The 20,039-nt window shown below is 38.3% G+C and overlaps 1 protein-coding gene across 1 annotated transcript in view; it reads left to right on the top strand.

The window, feature by feature from the left end:
- The window catches only part of TCF4 (transcription factor 4), a 94,030-nt gene extending 74,954 nt beyond the window's left edge, over positions 1-19,076 (top strand). Inside the window, 13 exon segments of the mRNA XM_058043438.1 lie at positions 1,819-1,927; positions 2,591-2,730; positions 3,783-3,909; positions 4,957-5,012; positions 6,106-6,184; positions 7,033-7,106; positions 8,226-8,396; positions 9,623-9,758; positions 11,765-11,790; positions 11,792-11,928; positions 14,663-14,892; positions 17,173-17,312; positions 18,777-19,076. Of these exon segments, the coding sequence (XP_057899421.1) occupies positions 1,819-1,927; positions 2,591-2,730; positions 3,783-3,909; positions 4,957-5,012; positions 6,106-6,184; positions 7,033-7,106; positions 8,226-8,396; positions 9,623-9,758; positions 11,765-11,790; positions 11,792-11,928; positions 14,663-14,892; positions 17,173-17,309 (1,422 nt within the window). The 3' untranslated portion in view covers positions 17,310-17,312; positions 18,777-19,076.
- The last annotated feature ends 963 nt before the right edge of the window (positions 19,077-20,039 follow it).

Raw genomic sequence — 20,039 nt, 5'->3', positions numbered from 1 at the left:
GCTAAAAAAGGAAAAATTTGGAGGCTTTAATTCCAATTTTGGGGGATTTTTGGGGTTTTTTTGAGGGACGTTCTGGGGAATTTTGAGGGCTTTTTGTGTAATTTTTGGAACCATTTTAAGATTCCAACCCCCTCCCAATTTTCGGGACCATTTTAGGATTCCAATCCCAATTTTTAGGAAGTTTTGGGATTTAAATTTCGGAATTAAAACCAGGTTAAAATCCGGATTGTGGGGCCATTTTAGGTCCGGTTTACCTCAGTCTCTGCGGTTAAAAATTTCAATTTTTGGGGCTATTTTCGTGCTATTTTAGGCGTGGGGTTAAAAATATGAACATTTAGACGTGTTTTAAGTTGGTTTTAAATCTTTTTTTTACCTTTTTTGCCCGTTTTTCGCCGTTTTTTGCCCGGAGTTCGCGGCGGTTTTTTCGCCGATCCGTGAGGGCGAAGCCAAACTCGAATCTGATTGGTCCGAACGCTCGCGGTTCCGAACTCGAATCTGATTGGCTCCGATTGGCTCCGAACCCTCGCGGTTCCGAAGCCGAAGCCTAACGGTTCAGAACCCGAACTCGAACCTGATTGGTCCGAACGCTCGCGGTTCGGAACTCGAACCTGATTGGCTCCGAACCGCGCCGAACCCGAGCGGTTCCGAGGCCGAACCCGAGCGGTTCCGAAGCCGAACTCGAACCTGATTGGTCCGAACGCTCGCGGTTCCGAACTCGAATCTGATTGGTTCCGAACCGCTCCGAACCCGAGCGGCTCCGAAACCGAAGCCTAACGGTTCCGAAGCCGAACTCGAACCTGATTGGTCCGAACGCTCGCGGTTGCGAACTCGAACCTGATTGGTTCCGAACCGCTCCAAACCCGAGCGGCTCCGAAACCGAAGCCTAACGGTTCCGAAGCCGAACTCGAACCTGATTGGTCCGAACGCTCGCGGTTCGGAACTCGAACCTGATTGGTTCCGAACCGCGCCGAACCCGAGCGGTTCCGAGGCCGAACCCGAGCGGTTCCGAACCCGAACTCGAACCTGATTGGTCCGAACGCTCGCGGTTCCGAACTCGAACCTGATTGGCTCCGAACCGCTCCAAACTCGAGCGGCTCCGAAACCGAAGCCTAACGGTTCCGAACCCGAACTCGAACCTGATTGGTCCGAACGCTCGCGGTTCCAAACTCGAACCTGATTGGCTCCGAACCCTCGCGGTTCCGAACTCAAACCCGAGCGGTTCCGAAGCCGAACTCGAAGCTGATTGGCTCCGAACCCTCGCGGTTCCGAACTGGAACCTCATTGGCTCCGAACCCTCGCGGTTCCGAACTCAAACCCGAGCGGTTCCGAACCCGAGCTCGAACCTGATTGGCTCCGAACCCTCGCGGTTCCGAACTCGAATCTGATTGGCTCCGAACCCTCGCGGTTCCAGCCCCGTTCGGCTCCGAGCCCGAGCGGCTCCGCTCGCCCCTGCCCCGAATACTTCCGAAAGTTTCCGATCTTTGCCGAAGGCTCCGCTGTCCCTGCGCCCTCATTTTCTCCCTTTTTTCTCCAATTTTTCCCCAATTTTTCCTAATTTTTCCCAATTTTTTCCCATTTTTCCCAATTTTTCCCAATTTCCCCTCAATTTCCTGCAATTTCCCCCCATTTTCTCCTCCATTTTTCCTCAATTTTCCCCCTTTCTGTTCCGCATTTGGTGTCCGGTTTTGCCGCCATTTTGTGACAATTTTCCCCCCCAATTTTCCCCAATTTTTTCCCCAATTTTCCCCAATTTTTTCCCCAAATAAATTCCTTTTTTTTCCCCAAATAAATTCAATTTTTTTCCCATTTTTTTTTTAGGTTTACGCTCCGTCCGCCAGCACGGCCGAGTTCAGCCGCGATTCCCCCGGGGGATTCCCCAGCTCCAAGGGCGCCTCCAGCACCTTCCCCTCCTCCTTCTTCATGCAAGGTCAGAAATTCCCAAAATTCCAAAAAAATTCCCCCCAAAATCCCTAAAAATCCATAATTCCCAAATTTTCCCCCAAAAAACTGCAAAAAATCGGGCGAAAAATCGCCCAAAAATTGGAATTTTTAGGCCAATTTTCCTCCAAAAAATCTCAATTTTGGAGCGAATTTCACTGGAAAAATTCTGAATTCCAAATTCCAAATTATTGACAAAAAATTCCCAAATTTTGCCTCGAAAAAAAATCCAAATTTTGCCTCAATCAAATCCCCAATTTTCACCCGCAACATTCAGAATTTCCTCACAAAAAAAAAAAAAACAAATTTTCATTGGAAACACCTCAAAAATCCCAAATTTTGCCCCCCCCCAAAATCTCTTAAAATCCCCAAATTTGCCATTAAAAAATCGCCAATTTGGCCTGAAAAAAATCCCTAAAAAATTCCATTTTTCCCCCCAAAAATTCAAATTTTTTTCCCCAAAAATCCCCAAAAAAATTCAATTTTTTCGCCAGAAAAATTCAGGTTTTTTGCCCTAAAATCTCAAATTTTGCTCTAAAACGTCCGGGTTTTTTTCCCCAAATCCCCCTAAATTTTAATATTAAATAAATTTCAAGCTTTTAATGTGGATTTTGGTAATAAATTTAATTATTTTGGGTTTTTTTTGTCGCAGATGGGCACCACAGCAGCGACCCCTGGGGCTCCTCCAGTGGAATGGGCCAGGCCGGGTTCTCAGGGATGTTGGGGAATTCCGGCCACTCCCACCTGGCCCAGCCGGGGGGGTATTGCAGCCTCCACCCCCACGAGAGACTGGTAAAAAAATTTCAAAAAATCCCCCAAAAATTCCCAAAAAAATGCCCCAAAAATTCCCTAAAAAATTCCCAAAAATTCCCCCAAAAATTCCCACAAAAAATCCAAAAAAACTCCCCCAAAATTCCAATTTTTTCCCCATTTTTCCTCCATATTTTCCTCATTTCTTCTCCAATTTTCTCCAAATTATTTCCCAATTTTTCCCCATTTTTCCCCAAATTTTTCCCATTTTATTCCCATTTTTCCCCAATTTTTCCCCAATTTTTCTCATTTTATTCCCATTTTTTTGCCCATTTTATTCCCAATTTTCCCCCAATTTTTCCCCATTTTATTCCAAATTTTCCCCCAATTTTCCCCATTTTATTCTCATTATTTCCGAAATTTTTCCCAATTTTTTCCCAATTTTTCCCCATTTTATTCCCATTCTATTCCCAATTTTTTCCCAATTTTTCCCCAATTCTTCCCATTTTGTTCCCAATTTTTCCTCAATTTTTTCCCAATTTTTTTTCCCATTTTTTCCCTATTTTCCTCTAAATTTTCTCCAAATTTTTCTCTATTTTTCCCCCATTTCCCCCCCCATTTTTCCTGACTTTTTCCCCAAAAATTCAAAATTTTTCTCAATTTCTCCCCAATTTTTTACCTGATTTTCCCCTAATTTTCCCCCAATTTTTCCCCACTTTTCTCAAATTTTCTCCAAATTTTTCCCAATTTTTCTTCAAATATTCCACCAAATTTCTCCCATTTTTCCTCCAATTTTGCCCAATTTTTCCCCAGTTTTTCCCAATTCTTCTTCGATTTTTTCCCATTTTTTCCCCAAATTTTCTCCGTTTTCTTCCCAATTTCCCCAATTATTTCCCATTTTTTCCCCAATTTTTTCCCAATTTTCTCTGCATTTTTCCCCATTTTTTCCCCATTTTTTCTCCGATTTCCTCCAAATTTTCTCCCAAATTTTCCCCATTTTTTCCCCATATTTTCCCCGTTTTTTCTCCGATTTTCTCCAAATTTTTTCCCACTTTTCCCCCAATTTTAATTTCATTTCTGTGACTTTCTCCCAGAGTTACCCAGCGCACTCCTCGGCCGAGCTGAGCTCCTCTCTGCCCCCGATGTCGTCGTTCCACCGCGGCGCCTCCAACCCCTTCAGCTCCTCCTGCACCCCCCCCGGCCAACGGCGCCGAGCCCCCTGCTGGGTGAGTGGGAACCCCAAAAATCCCCCCAAAAAATCAAAAAAAATTCCTAAAAAATCCCCCCAAAAAATCCCCAAAAAATCCAAAAAAAATCCCCAAAAATTCCTAAAAAATCCCCCCAAAAATTCCCAAAATATCTTCAAAAAAACCCCTAAAATCCCTAAAAAATTCCCCAAAAAATCCCCCAAAAATCCTCAAAAAATCCCACAAAAATCCCACAAAATCCCTAAAAAAATTCCCCAAAAATTCCCAGAAAATCCCTAAAAAATTCCCGAAAAAATTCCCCAAAAAATTTCCCAAAATCCCAGAAAATCTCCCCAAAAAAATCCCTAAAAAAATTCCCAAAAATTCCACAAAAAATCCTAAAAACTCCCCCCAAAAATCCCTAAAAAACTCCCCAAAAATCCCCAAAAATTCCCCAAAAAATCCTAAAAAATTCCCAAAAAATCCCAGAAAGTCCCCAAAAAATTTCGCAAAAAATCCCCCAAAAATTCCCAAAAAACCCTAAAAAAATCCCAAAAAATCGTAAAAAATTCCCCCAAAATTCCCCAAAAAAATCCCTAAAAAATCCCCAAAAAAATCCCAAAAATTCCTAAAAAATAAAAAAAAATTCCAGAAAAATTCCCCAAAAAATTTAAAAAAATCCCAAAAAATTTCCCCAAAAAATCCCTAAAAAATCCCCAAAAAAATCCCAAAAATTCCTAAAAAATAAAAAAAAATTCGCCAAAAAATCCCAAAAAAATTCTCAAAAAAATTTTTAAAAATCCCAAAAAATTTCCCCAAAAAATTCCCCAAAAAATTCCCAAAAAATCCCCAAAATTCCCAAAAATTCCCTTAAAAATCCCCCAAAAATTCTGATTTTCCCCTACCCAAAAATTGGAATTTTGAATCCAAAAAACCCCAAAATTCCCAAATTTTTGGGTAAAAATTCCAAATTTTTTTCCCCAAATTCCAGTTTTTTCCAGGAATTTTAGAATTTCATGTAAAATTGGAATTTTGAATGAATTTTTAATGAAAATTTGATTTTTTTTTTTGTGTTTTGCAGCTCGTGCAGGGGGGAGTTCCCAGACCGGCGACGCTCTGGGCAAAGCTTTGGCCTCAGTAAGGAAAATTGCCAATTTTTATTTTGATTTATGGGGATAAAATGGGTGGGGATGGGAAAATCCGGGGAAAAAATTCCCAAAAAATCCAAAAATATTCCCCAAAAAAATCTCCAAAAAATCTGGAAAAAATCCCCCAAAAAATCCTCAAAAACTCCTAAAAAATTCTCCAAAAATTCCCAAAAATATCCACCAAAAATCCTCAAAAAATTCCCCAAAAATCCCAAAAAATCCTCAATAAAATCATAAAAAAATCCCCAAAAAATCATCAAAAAACCCCAAAAATTAAAAAAAAAAATTCCCAAAAAAATCCACAAAAAACCAGAAAAATTCATCCAAAAATCCCCACAAAATCCTCAACAAATTCATCAAAAAATGCTCAAAAAATGCTCAAAAAATCCCAAATAATTCAAGAAAAAATCCCCCAAAAATTCCCAAAAAATCCCCAAAAAATCCCCCAATTAAATCCCAAAAAAAATTCATTAAAAATCCTCAAAAAATCCCAAAAAAATCCCCCCCCAAAAAATCCTCAAAAATTCAAAAAAATTCCCCAAAAATTCTGCCCAAAAACCCTGAAAAAATCCCAATTAAATCCCCAAAAAAAATCCTCAAAAAAATCCAAAAAAATTCCAAAAATTCCCCAAAAAATCCACAAAAAATCCCCCAAAAATTCATGAAAAAATCCCCAAAAAATCCCAATTAAATCCCCCCAAAAAAAAGTCCTAAAAAAATCCCCAAAAATTCAAAAAAATTCCCCAAAAATCCTCAAAAAATCCCAATTAAATCCCAAAAAAATTCTTTGAAAAAATCCCCAAAAATTCCAAAAAATTCCCCAAAAAACCAAGAAAAAATCCCGAAAAAAATCCTCAAAATATTCCCAAAAAATCCTCAAAAAATCCCCAAAAAATTCATCAAAAAATCCCCAAAAATTCCAAAAAATTCCCCAAAAAATCCCAAAAAATTCTCCCAAAAAACCCCCAAAAATCCCTTAAAAAACCCCAAATTTCTCATTTACATAAATTTGCATAAATGCATAAATTTGCATAATCTTGTATAAATTTGCATAAATTTGCATGTTAATGACTTTTATGCAGATTTACTCTCCTGACCACACCAACAGCAGCTTCCCCTCCAACCCCTCCACGCCCGTCGGCTCGCCCCCTTCGCTCGCAGGTTGGTGCAATTTTTTTTAATTAAAAATTTAATTTTTTTTTAATATTTTAATCATCAAAATATTTCATTTTTATTGCCCAAAAAATCCTGAAAAAATTTGTTTTTTTTCCCTAAAAAAATTGGCCTTTTTTAACACAAAAATTCGAATTTTTTGCCCCAAAATCCATCAAATTTTTCCCCCAAAATTCAATTTTTTTTGCTAAGAATAAAATGAAAATTTTCCTTAATTTATTAAAATGTTTTCCCAAATATATTTTGAATTTTTTCCGATTTTTTTAGGATTTTTTCCTAATTTCTTCTAATTTTTTATTCATTTTTGTCCCATTTTCGCCCTAAATTTTCCAAATTTTTGAGGATTTTTTTCCCCATTTTTTGGGGATTTTTTCTCAATTTTGCCCCAAATTTTTCCAAATTTTTTTAATCAATTTCCCCAAAATAATCCCAATTTTCCCCAATTGTTTTTCGGATTTTTTCCCAAATTTCTCTCAATTTTTTTAGGATTTTTTTCTCTTTTTTTCCCCCAATTTTTTCCCCATTTTTAAAGAAATTCTCTCCAAATTTTTCCCGATTTTCCCCCAAATTTCCCCCATTTTTTTCCCAAAATAATTTAAAATTTTCCCCACTTTTTAGGATTTTTTTCCTCAATTTTCCCCCTAATTTTTCAAGATTTTTTTCCCAAAATAATTTGAATTTTTCCCCAATTTTTCCCCAAAATTTCCCCCAATTTTTCAGGATTTTTTCCAATTTTTCCCCAATTTTTTCCCAATTTTTTCCCCAAATTTCCCCAAATTTCCCCCACATGCTAATTTATGCAAATTTATGCTAATGAAGCCTTTCTTAACCAGCAGGCACGGCGGCTTGGGCCCGCAATGGAGGTCAGGCGTCGTCGTCTCCCAATTATGAGGGGCCCTTGCACTCCTTGGTAGGTTCATTAACCCCGTTAATTAATTAATTCATCGCTCATTAATTAATTAATCATTCCTCATTAATGACTTGTTGAGCGCCTCATTAATTATGCATTCGTAGCCTCATTAATTATTCGTTTGTTGGTGGAAATAAAGGGGATTTGTTGGGTTGGGATGGGTTAATTAATCTGTTAATTAATTTGTTAATTAGTGGCACAAAATCCATTAAAATCCCCGCAAAATCCCATTAAAATCCCATTAAAAATCCCATTAAAAATCCCATTAAAAATCCCATTAAAAACCCCATTAAAAATCCCCAAAAATCCGATTTAAAATCCCATTAAAATCCCATTAAAAATCCCATTAAAAATCCCATTAAAATTCCATTAAAAATCCCATTAAAACCCCATTAAAATCCCATTCAAAATCCATTAAAACCCCATTAAAACCCCATTAAAAATCCCATTAAAATCCCCATTAAAAATCCCATTAAAAATCCCATTAAAATCCCATTAAAATCCCATTAAAAATCCCCAAAAATCCCATTAAAAATCCCATTAAAACCCCATTAAAAATCCCATTAAAATCCCATTAAAATCCCATTAAAACCCCATTAAAAATCCTGTTAAAATCCTGTTAAAATCCCATTAAATCCCATTAAAAATCCCAATTAAACCCCATTAAAAATCCCATTAAAACCCCATTAAAATCTAATTAAAATCCCATTAAAAATCCCATTAAACCCCCATTAAAATCCCATTAAAATCCCATTAAAAACCCCATTAAAATCCCATTAAAAATCCTATTAAACCCCATTAAAAATCCCATTAAAAACCCCATTAAAATTCCCAAAAATCCCCAAAAAATCCCATTAAAACCCCATTAAAACCCCATTAAAAATCCCATTAAAACCCCATTAAAATCCCATTAAAAATCCCATTAAAATCCCATTAAAATTCCCAAAAAATCCCCAAAAAATCCCCCAAAAAAATCCCAAAAATTCCCCAAAAAACCCCCAAAAAATTCCCAAAAAAATCCCAATAAATTCCCATTCCATCTTAATTAAAACCCAATTAAAATTTTAATCCAACCTAATTAAAAACCCAATTAAAAAATTAATTATTTTAATTTGCCAGAGCCGCATCGAGGACCGGCTGGAGCGCTTGGACGACGCCATCCACGTGCTGCGGAACCACGCCGTGGGGCCGGGCACCGCCGTGGGCACGGGCGACATGCACGGCCTGCTGCCGGGCACCCACGTGCCAGCCTACGGCGCGGGCATCCTGGGCAACCGCCACTCCATCATGGTGAGAGAAAGTTCCGGAAAAAACGGCGAAAATTGGGGGAAAATCGGGCACAAAATGGGCACAAAATGGGGGAAATTGGGCACAAAATGGCGGAAATTTGGGTGGAAAATGGGCACAAAATGGGGCACAAAATGGGCACAAAGTGGTGGAAATGGGGCATAAAATGGTGGAAATGGGGCACAAAGTGGGCACAAAATGGGCAAAAAATGGGCACAAAATGGCGGATATTTGGGCACAAAATGACGGAAATAGGGCACAAAAGGGGCACAAAATGGGGCACAAAATGGCGGAAAGGGGGCACAAAATGGGCACAAAATGGGGCACAAAATAGCCCAAAATGGGCATAAAATTGGGCATAAAATGGCGGAAAATGGGGCACAAAATGGGGCACAAAATGGGCACAAAATGGGCACAAAATGGCGGAAATGGGGCATAAAATGGGCACAAAATGTTGGAAATTTGGGTGGAAAATGGGGCATAAAATGGCACAAATTGGGCACAAAATGGGCATAAAATTGGGCACAAAATGGCAGAAATTGGGCACAAAATGGGGCACAAAATGGCGGAAATTTGGGTGGAAAATGGGCACAAAATGGGCACAAAACGGCGGAAATGGGGCACTAAATGGGCACAAAATGGGCATAAAATTGGGCATCAAATGGCAGAAGTGGGGCACAAAATGGGCACCAAATGGCGGAAATGGGGCACAAAATGGGCATAAAATTGGGCACAAGGTGGCGGAAATGGGGCAGAAAATGGGCACAAAATGGGCACCAAAATGGCGGAAATGGGGCACAAAATGGGCATAAAATTGGGCACAAGGTGGCAGAAATTGGGCACAAAATGGGGCAGAATATGGCACAAAATGGGCATAAAATTGGGCACAAAATGGCGGAAAATGGGGCACAAAATTTCAGATTTTGGGGATTTTTGGAGATTGAATTTTTGGGATTTTTGGGACTTTAAAAATTCAGATTTTTGGGATTTTGGGGAGTTTAAAATTTCCAATTTTTTATATTTTGGAATTTTAAAATTTGGGATTTTTTGGGGTTTTGGAGTTTGAATTATTGGGATTTTTGGGACTTTAAAATTTCAGATTTTTGGAATTTTGGGGATTTGAATTTTTGGGATTTTGGGGGGTTCGAATTTTGGGTTTTTTTGGCATTTTGGGGGTTGGAATTTTGGGATTTTTGGGGTTAAAAAATTCGGAATTTTTGGTGTTTCAGGTGGGAGCTCACCGGGAGGACGGCGTGGGCATCCGCGGCAGCCACTCCTTGGTGCCCAACGCGGTGCCCGTGCCAACGCTGCCGGTGCCCTCGGCGACGTCGCCCGACATCAACCCCAGCCAGGAGCACTACAGGGGTGAGGAACGGAAAAAAAAATCCAAAAATTATCCCAAAAAATCCAAAAAAATTCCAAAAAAGAAAAAAAAATTGGTTAAAAAATCCCACAAAAATTCAGGAAAAATCCCCCAAAAATCACAAAAAAAAATCCCAAAAAATTCCAAAAAAATCACCCAAAAATCCACAAAAAATTTGGAAAAAATGCCAAAAAAATTCCCAAAAAAAAAAAAAATTTGGTTAGAAAATCCACCAAAACTTCGCAAAAAATCCCCCAAAAATCACAAAAAAATCCCCAAAAAATTCCAGAAAAATCACCCAAAAATCCACAAAAAATTCAGAAAAAATGCCCAAAAAAATTCCCAAAAAAAAAAAATTTTGGTTAGAAAATCCACCAAAACTTCGAAAAAAATCCCCCAAAAATCACAAAAAAATCCCCCAAAAAATTCCAAAAAAATCGCCCAAAAATCCACAAAAAATTCCAAAAAAATGCCCAAAAAATTCCCAAAAGAAAAAAAATATTAGTTAAAAAATTCCCCAAAAATTCGAAAAAAATCCACAAAAAATCCCCCCAAAATTCCAAAAAAAAGCCCAAAAATCCACAAAAAATTCAGAAAAATTGCCAAAAAAATTCCCAAAAGAAAAAAAAATATTGGTTAAAAAATTCCCCAAAAATTCTCAGGAGCACTACAGGGGTGAGGAATGGAAAAAAGATTCTGAAAATTGAGGAAAAAAAATTGAGAAAAAAAGCAAAAAAAAGGAGAAAAATGGGGGAAAAATTGGGAAAAAATAGAGGAAAAAATGCAATAAAAAGGAGAAAAATGGGGAAAAAATTGGGGAAAAAAAAGAGGAAAATTGAGAAAAAATTGAGAAAAAAAATGCAAAAAAAAAGGAGAAAAATGGGGAAAAAATTAAGGAAAAAAGAGCAAAAAAATTGCAAAAAAACCATGAAAAATGGGGAAAAATTGGAAAAAAATTGGCAAAAAATTGGGGGAAAATGGGGAAATTATTGGGAGAAAATTGGGGAAAAATGCAAAAAAAAAGGAGAAAAATGGGGAAAAAATTAGGGAAAAAATGGGGAAAACTGAGGAAAAAATGAGAAAAAAATGCAAAAAAAAGGGGAAAAAAGTGGGGGAAAATGAGGAAAATAGAGGAAAAAATTGCGAAAAAAAAGGGGGGAAATGGGGGGAAATTAAGGAAGAAATAGAGAAAAAATTGAGAAAAAATTGTAAATAAAAAGGAGAAAAATGGGGAAAAATTTGGGAAAAAATTGGAATAAAATGGGTGAAAATTGGGGAAAAAATTGGAAAAAAATGGAGAAAAATAGGGGGGAAAATGGGAAAAAATTGGGGAAAAATTGGGGAAAAATTGGTATAAAATGGGTGAAAAATGGGCTAAAAACGTGAAAACAACGGCAAAAAAAAGGGGAAAAAATGGGGAAAAAATTGCAAAAAAAGGAGAAAAATGGGGAAAAAATGGGAGAAAATTGGGGAAAAAATAGGAAAAAAATGGAGAAAAATTGGGGGAAAAATGGGAAAAAATTGGGGAAAAATTGAGAAAAATTGGGGAAAAATTGGAGAAAAATTGGAAAAAATTGGGAAAAATTGGGAATAAAATTGGGAATAAAATTGATATAAAATGGGTGAAGAAATTGGAAAAAATGGAGAAAAATTGGGGAAAAATTGGGGAAAAATTGGGGAAAAATTGAGAAAAATTGGGGAAAAATTGGAGAAAAAATTGCCAAAAAAAAGGAGAAAAATGGGGAAAAAATGGGAGAAAAAGGGTGAAAATTGGGGAAAAAATAGGAAAAAAATGGAGAAAAATAGGGGGGAAAATGGGAAAAAATTGGGGAAAAATTGAGAAAAGATTGGGCAAAAATTGGGGAAAAATTGGTATAAAATGGGCAAAAAATGGGCTAAAAATGTGAAAAAAACGGCGGAAAAAAGCGGAAAAAAATGGGAAAAAAATGGGAAAAACTAGAAATTAAAAAATTATGGATTTTTTACCTTTAATTTTGATTTTTTTTAGGAATTTCTGGGGCCCTGCAGGGCCAGGAGCGCGTCGTCGGGCAGCTCGGAGATCAAATCGGACGACGAGGCCGACGAGAACCTGCAGGAGGCCAAAGGGGCCGAGGAGAAGAAGCTGGAGGAGGAGAAGAAGGAGCTGAAATCCATTACTAGGTCAAGGTCTAGGTAACGGGAACGGGGGGGAGAAAGGAAGAGGAGAAAAAATGGGAAAAATTAAAAAAAAAATGAAGAAAATCGGTGGAGAAATGGGGAAGATATGGGGAAAAAGGGAAAAAATTGGGATTAAAATGGGGAAAAATGGGAATAAAATGGGGAAAAATTGGGGAAAAATTGGGAAAAAATTGGGAATAAAATGGAGAAAATTGGGATTAAAATGGGGGAAAATTGGGATTAAAAGAGGGGGAAAATGGGGAAAATTGGGAATAAAATGGGGGAAAATTGGAGAAAAATTGGGGAAAAAATTGGAATAAAATTGGGGAAAATTGGGAATAAAATGGGAAAAAATGGGGAAAAATTGGGAATAAATGGAGAAAAATTGGTGAAAAAATGGGGGAAAAAATGGGAATAAATTGGGAAAAATTGGAAAAAATGGGGAAAAATTGGGGAAAAAATGGGGAGAAATTGGGAATAAAATGGGAAAAAATTGGAATAAAATGGGAATAAATGGGGAAAATTGGGAATAAAATTGGAAAAAATGGGAAAAAATTGGGGAAAATTGGGAAATAATTGGGAATAAAATGGGGAAAAAATTGGGGGGAAAATGGGAAAAAATTGGGAAAAATAGGAGAAAAAATGGGAAAAAAGTGGGAATAAAATGGGAAAAATTGGGAATAAATGGGGAAAAAATTGGGGGAAAAATGGAGAAAAATTGGGAATAAAATGGGAAAAATCAGGAAAAAATTGGGAATAAATTGGGAATAAATGGGAAAAAAATTTGGAATAAAAGGGGGGAAATTGGGGGGAAAATGGGAATAAAATGGGAAAAATTGGGGAATAATTGGGAATAAATGGGAAAAAAATGGGGAAAAAATTGGGGAAAAATGGGAAAAAATGGGGAAAAAATTGGGAATAAAATGAGAAAAATTGGAAACAAATTGGGAATAAAATGGGGAAAAATGGGGAATAAAATGGGAAAAAATTGGAAAAAAAAGGGAATAAAAAGGGAAAAATTGGGCAAAAATTGGGATTAAAATGGGAATAAAATGGGGGTAAAAATGGACAAAAAATGGGAATAAAATGGAGAAAAAATGGGGAAAAATTGGAAAAAAATGGGAATAAAATGGGGAAAAATTGGGGGAAAAATTGGGAATAAATGGAGAAAAATTTGGAATAAAATGGAGAAAAATGGGGGAAAAATTGGGGAAAAAATGGGGAAAAATTGGGGAAAATTGGGAAATAATTGGGAATAAAATGGGGAAAAAATTGGGGGACAATTGGGAATAAAATAGGGAAAAATTGGGATTAAAAGAGGGGAAAAATTGGGAATAAAATGGGAAAAAATGGGGGGAAAATCAAGAAAAAAATGGGAATAAAATGGGGAATAAATGGAGAAAAATGGGGGGAAATTGGGAATAAATGGGAAAAAAATGGGGAAAAAATGGGGAAAAATTGGGAAAAAAATGGAGAAAAAATGGGAAAAAACTTGGAATAAAATGGGGGAAATTGGGAATAAAATGGGGAAAAATGGGAATAAAATGGAGAAAAATTGGGAATAAAATGGAGAAAAATGGGAAAGAATGGGAATAAAATGGAGAAAAATTGGGAATAAAATGGGAATAAAATGGGGGGAAAATTGGGGAAAAATTGTGAAAAAATGGAGAAAAATTGGGGGAAAATTGGGAATAAAAGGGGAAAAATTGGGAATCAAATGGGAAAAAATTGGGAATAAATGGGAAAAAAATTGGGAATAAAATGGGAATAAAATGGGAATAAAATGGGGAAAAAATGGGGAAAAATTGGAAAAAAATGGGAAAAAATGGAGAAAAATTGGGAAAAATTGGAAAAAAATGGGAATAAAATGGGAAAAAAATGGGGAAAATTGGGAATCAAATGGGGAAAAATTGGGAATAAAATGGAATAAAATGGAGAAAAATTGGGAATAAAATGGGAATAAATGGGGGAAAATTAAGAATAATATGGGAAAAAATGGGAAAAATTGGGAATAAAATGGGGAAAAAATGGGAATAAAATGGGGAAAAATGGAGAAAAATTGGGAAAAATATTGGAATAAAATGGGGGAAAATTGGGGAAAATTGGGAATAAATTGAGGAAAAAATGGACAAAAAATGGGAATAAAATGGGGAAAAATTGGGGAAAAAATGGGAGAAAAAATGGGAAAAATTGGGAATAAATGGGGAAAAATTGGGGGAAAAATTGGGAATAAAATGGGAAAAATTGGAATAAATGGGAAAAAATGGGAATAAAATGAGAAAAATTGGGGAAAAAATTGGGAAAAAATTGGAAAGAAATGGGAATAAAATGGGAAAAAATTGGAATAAAATGGAGAAAAATGGGGAAAAAATTGGGAATAAAATGGGAATAAAATGGTGAAAAAATGGGAAAAAAATGGGGAAAAATTGGGAAAAAATTGAGAATAAAATGAGAAAACTTGGAAACAAATTGGGAATAAATGGGGGGAAAATTGGGAATAAAATGGGAATAAATGGGGAAAAATTGGGAATAAAATGGGAATAAAATGGGAAAAAATGGGAATAAAATGGGAAAAATTGGAAACAAATTGGGAATAAAATGGGGAAAATTTGGGGAAAAAATGGGAATAAATGGGGGAAAATTGGGAATAAAATGGGGAAAAAATGGGAAAAAAATTGGGAATAAAATGGAATAAAATGGACAAAAATTTGGGACTAAAATTGAAACTTGCCTTGTCTTCTGCTGGCAGCAATAACGACGACGAGGACCTGACCCCCGAGCAGAAAGCCGAGCGGGAGAAGGAGCGGCGCATGGCCAACAACGCCCGGGAGCGGCTGCGCGTGCGCGACATCAACGAGGCCTTCAAGGAGCTGGGCAGGATGGTGCAGCTGCACCTGAAGAGCGACAAACCCCAGACCAAGCTGCTGATCCTGCACCAGGCCGTGGCCGTCATCCTCAGCTTGGAGCAGCAGGTCCGAGGTTGGTCAATGTGGGGACGGAGGAGGTTTGGTGGAGGTTTGGAGAAGGTTCTTCAAGGTTCCTTCAAGGTTCTTCGTGGTGGGACTTCATGGATTGGTTTTTTAGTGGGTTCTCCTGGTAGAGCTTCACGCCAGGACTCCATAATGACCTTCAGCAAGTTTCTACCACCTTCCTAAAAGAAGTTATGGGTGATTCTTCTCACCATGTTCTTCATGGTGTTTCTCCATGGTGGAACCTCGTAGAAACTTCTGGAAGGTCTCTATGGAGTCCTCGATGGAAGATCTACCAGCTCCTCCATGGAGGTCTCCATGGAAGGTCTCCATGAGCTTCTTCTAGAAGGTTCTTGGAGGTCCTTCAAGGTTTCTCCTGGTAGAGCTTCACGCCAGGACTCCATAATGACCTTCAGCAACTCCCTAACACCTTCCTAAGAGAAGTTATGGATGGTTCTTCTCACCATGTTCCTCGTGGTGCTTCTCCATGGAGGAACCTCGTAGAAACTTCTGGAAGGTCTCTGTGGAGTCCTCGATGGAAGCTCTACCAGCTCCTCTATGGAGGTCTCCATGGAAGGTCTCCATGCCCTTCTTCTAGAAGGTTCTTGGAGGTCCTTCAAGGTTCCTCGTGGAAGAGCTTCATGCCAAATGACCTTCAGCAAGTTTCTAGCACATTCCTAAGAGAAGCTATGGGTGGGTTTTTCTAGAAGGTTCCTCATGGTGTTTCTCCATGGAGGAACATCGTAGAAACTTCTGGAAGGTCTCTATGGAATCCTCGAGGGAAGCTCTACCAGCTCCTCCATGGAGGTCTCCATGGAAGGTCTCCATGCGCTTCTTCTAGAAGGTTCTTGGAGGTCCTTCAAGGTTCCTCGTGGAAGAGCTTCATGCCAGGACTCCATAATGACCTTCAGCGAGTTTCTACCATGTTCCTAAAAGAAGTTATGGCCAGATTCTTCTAGAAGGTTCCTCATGGTGTTTCTCCATGGTGGAACCTCGTAGAAACTTCTAGAAGGTCTCTATGGAATCCTCGATGGAAGCTCTAGCAGCTCCTCCATGGAGGTCTCCATGGAAGGTCTCCATGCGCTTCTTCTAGAAGGTTCTTGGAGGTCCTTCAAGGTTCCTGATGGAAGAGCTTGATGCCAGGACTCCATAATGACCTTCAGCAAGTTTCTAGCACGTTCCTAAGAGGAGTTATGGATGGTTCTTCTCACCATGTTCCTCGTGGATTTACTCCATGGTGGAACATCATAGAAACTTCTGGAAGGTCTCTATGGAGTCCTCGATGGAAGATCTACCAGCTCCTCCATGGAGGTCTCCATGGAAGGTCTCCATGCCCTTCTTCTAGAAGGTTCTTGGAGGTCCTTCAAGGTTCCTCCTGGTAGAGCTTCATGCCAGGACTCCATAATGACCTTCAGCAACTTCCTAGTATGTCCCTAAAAGAAGCTATGGGTGGGTTTTTCTAGAAGGTTCCTCATGGATTTTCTCCATGGAGGAACATCCTAGAAACTTCTGGAAGGTCTCTATGGAGTCCTCGATGGAAGCTCTACCAGCTCCTCCATGGAGGTCTCCATGGAAGGTCTCCATGCCCTTCTTCTAGAAGGTTCTTGGAGGTCCTTCAAGGTTCCTCATGGAAGAGCTTCATGCCAGGACTCCATAATGACCTTCAGCAAGTTTCTAGCACGTTCCTAAGAGGAGTTATGGATGGTTCTTCTCACCATGTTCCTCATGGTGCTTCTCCATGGAGGAACCTCCTAGAAACTTCTGGAAGGTCGCTATGGAGTCCTCGAGGGAAGCTCTACCAGCTCCTCCATGGAGGTCTCCATGGAAGGTCTCCATGCCCTTCTTCTAGAAGGTTCTTGGAGGTCCTTCAAGGTTCCTCATGGAAGAGCTTCACGCCAGGACTCCATAATGACCTTCAGCAAGTTTCTAGCACATTCCTAAGAGGAGTTATGGATGGTTCTTCTCACCATGTTCCTCATGGTGTTTCTCCATGGAGGAACATCGTAGAAACTTCTGGAAGGTCTCTATGGAGTCCTCGGTGGAAGCTCTACCAGCTCCTCCATGGAGGTCTCCATGGAAGGTCTCCATGCCCTTCTTCTAGAAGGTTCTTGGAGGTCCTTCAAGGTAGAACTTCATGGATGTTCTCCATGGAAGTTCCCCATGGAATTTCTCCATGGAATTTCTCCATTTTTCAATGAAATTTTGGGGGATTTTTCCATGGAATTTTTTTGGGATGTCCACCACGCACCTGACGTCCGTCTGTCCGTCCGTCCGTCCGTCTGTCCCGCAGAGCGCAACCTGAACCCGAAGGCGGCGTGCCTGAAGCGGCGCGAGGAGGAGAAGGTGACGTCGGAGCCGCCGCCGCTGGCCTTGGCCGGAGCTCACCCGGCCATGGGCGACGGAGCCAATCACATGGGGCAGATGTGACAGGTGGGGACGGAGAAAATGAAAATTTGAAAATTTGAAAATTTTGGGGAAATTTGGGGGAAATTTGGGGGAAATTTGGGGAAATTTGGGGAAAATTTTGGGGGAAATTTGGGAAATTTTGGGGGAAAATTTTGGGGAAAATTTGGCACAAAATGGCGGAAAAATGCGACACAAAATGGCGGCAAATGGGGGAATAAATGGGGGAAAAATGGGGAGAAAATTGGAGAAAAAGTGGGAAAAAATTTGGGGGAAATTTCTGAAAATTTGGGGAACAGCGGGGGAAAAATGGGAAAAAATGTGAGAAAAATTGGAGAAAAATTGGAATAAAATTGGAGAAAATTTGGTAGAAATTTTTCAAAAAATTTGGGAAAATTTTGGGGGAAAATTTGGCACAAAATGGCGGAAAATGGGGAGCAAATGGGAACAAATGGGGAAAAAATGGGGAAAAAATGGAAAAAAGTGGGAAAAAATTTGGGGGAAATTTCTGAAAATTTGGGGAAAAGTGGGGGGGAAAATGGGAAAAAAAGTGAGAAAAATTGGAGAAAAATTGGAATAAAATTGGAGGAAATTTGGGGAAAATTTTTCAAAAAATTTGGGAAAATTTTGGGGGGAAATTTGGCACAAAATGGCGGAAAATGGGGAACAAAATGGCGACAAATGGGGAACAAATGGGGGGAAAATGAGGAAAAAATAGAGAAAAAGTGGGAAAAAAATTTGGAGGAAATTTTGGAAAATTTGGGGAAAATTGAGGGAAAATTTAGGAAATATTGGGGAAAAGTTGGAGAAAAATTGGACAAAAATTGGAGAAAATTTGGGGAAAATTTTTCAAAAAATTTGGGAAATTTTGGGGGGAAATTTGTCACAAAATGGCGGAAAATGGGGAACAAATGGGGGCAAATGGGGAGAAAATTGGGGAAAAAGTGGGAAAAAATTTGGGGGAAATTTCTGAAAATTTGGGGAACAGTGGGGAAAAAATGGGAAAAAATGTGAGAAAAATTGGAGAAAAATTGGAATAAAATTGGAGGAAATTTGGGGAAAATTTTTCAAAAAATTTGGGAAAATTTTGGGGGGAAATTTGGCACAAAATGGCGGAAAATGGGGAACAAATGGGGGAAAATGGAGAAAATTGGGGAAAAAATAGAGAAAAAGTGGGAAAAAATTTGGAGGAAATTTCTGAAATTTTGGGGAAAATTGAGGGAAAATTTAGGAAATATTGGGGAAAAGTTGGAGAAAAATTGGAATGAAATTGGAGGAAATTTGGGGAAAAAAAAGGGAAAATTTGGGGATAAAAATGGGAAAAAAATTGGGAAAAAATGGTGAAAAATTGGGAAAAAATGGGAATAAAAAGGAATAAAAAATGGGGAAAAATCTGTAAAAAATGCTAAAAAATTACAAATTTTTCATCTAAAAGTTCACAATTTTTTTATATAAAAATGTAAATTTTTTTTCTTTTTTTGTCTTTTGTAGCCTTGGGCCGAGAAATGGAGAAAATTTTGTACAAAAATCTCGACAAGTCTGAGTCATTCCATGGGCACAGACGCCTGAAAATTCCCTAAAAAACCCCAAAAAAATCCCTAAAAAATCCCTAAAAAAATCCCCCAAAATTCCCCAAAAAATTCCCAAAAATTCCCCCAAAAATCCTGGAAAATTTGGGAATTTTTCGCTTCCACACTGTGGATTTTGTGCCTAAAAAAATGTTGAATTTTGGTTTTTTCTTTTTGGTTTTTTTTTTTTTTTTTTTTTGGAGAAATAAAGTGAAAAATGGGACAAAAAATGGGGGAAAATGAGAATTTTTTGGGGCGGGGAAAGGGGGAAAAAGGGAAAAAAATTGGGATAAAAGGGGGGAAAATTGGGGGAAAATGGGAATAAAAGTAAGGAGAAAAGGGGAAAAATTTGGGGAAAAAATGGGGAAAAATTGTGGAAAAATTGGAATAAAAACAGGAAAAATATTGGGGAAAATTGAGAATAAAAATGGGAAATTGGGAGAAATTTGGGGGGAAAATTGGAATAAAATGGGGGAAAATTGGGGGGAAAATGGGAATAAAAATGGGGGGAAAATGGAGGAAAAATTGGGAAAAAAAGAGAAAACAAAGGGGGGAAAATGAGGGAAAAATGGAGAAAAAATGGCAAAAAATAAGGGAAAAAATGGGAGAAAAATTGGGGAAAAATTGGGAAAAATAAGGAAAAAATGGGGTAAAAATGGAGAAAATAATAGAGGAAAATATTGGGGAAAATGGGAGGAAAAATGAAGAAAAAAATGGGAAAAAAATCAGGAAAATTGGGGGAAAAAAGGGAGGGAAAATGGGAAAAATTGGGGGAAAAATCAGAAAAAATGGGAAAAATAAAAATGATGAAAAAAAGAGGAAAAAACGAAAAAAAAAGAAAAAAAAAAGAAATAAAAATGTACCAGTGCCTCGATTTTTCCATGGATTTTTGGTGTTTCCCTGAGTTGTGGAATTGTCCGGCCGGGCTGGGGAAAATTGGGAATAAAATGGGAAAAAACGGAGGGAAATTAGGGGAGAAAAAGGAAAAAATTGGTAAAAAATTGGGGGAAATAATGGGGAAAAAAAAAGGGGGAAGATTGGGAAAATTTGGGGGGGAAATTGGAGAAAAATTGGGATAAAATGTGGAAAAAATCAGGAAATTCTGAGGGGGAAATGGGGGGAAAATCAGGAAAAAAGGGATAAAATCAGGAAAAATTTGAGGGAAAATGAGGGGGGAAAATCAGGA

Source organism: Melospiza georgiana, chromosome Z (genome assembly GCF_028018845.1).
Source record: "Melospiza georgiana isolate bMelGeo1 chromosome Z, bMelGeo1.pri, whole genome shotgun sequence".
NCBI classification, from domain to species: domain Eukaryota; kingdom Metazoa; phylum Chordata; class Aves; order Passeriformes; family Passerellidae; genus Melospiza; species Melospiza georgiana.
Note: the sequence above shows the minus strand (reverse complement) of the source record. Positions and strands in the feature narration are given on the sequence as shown.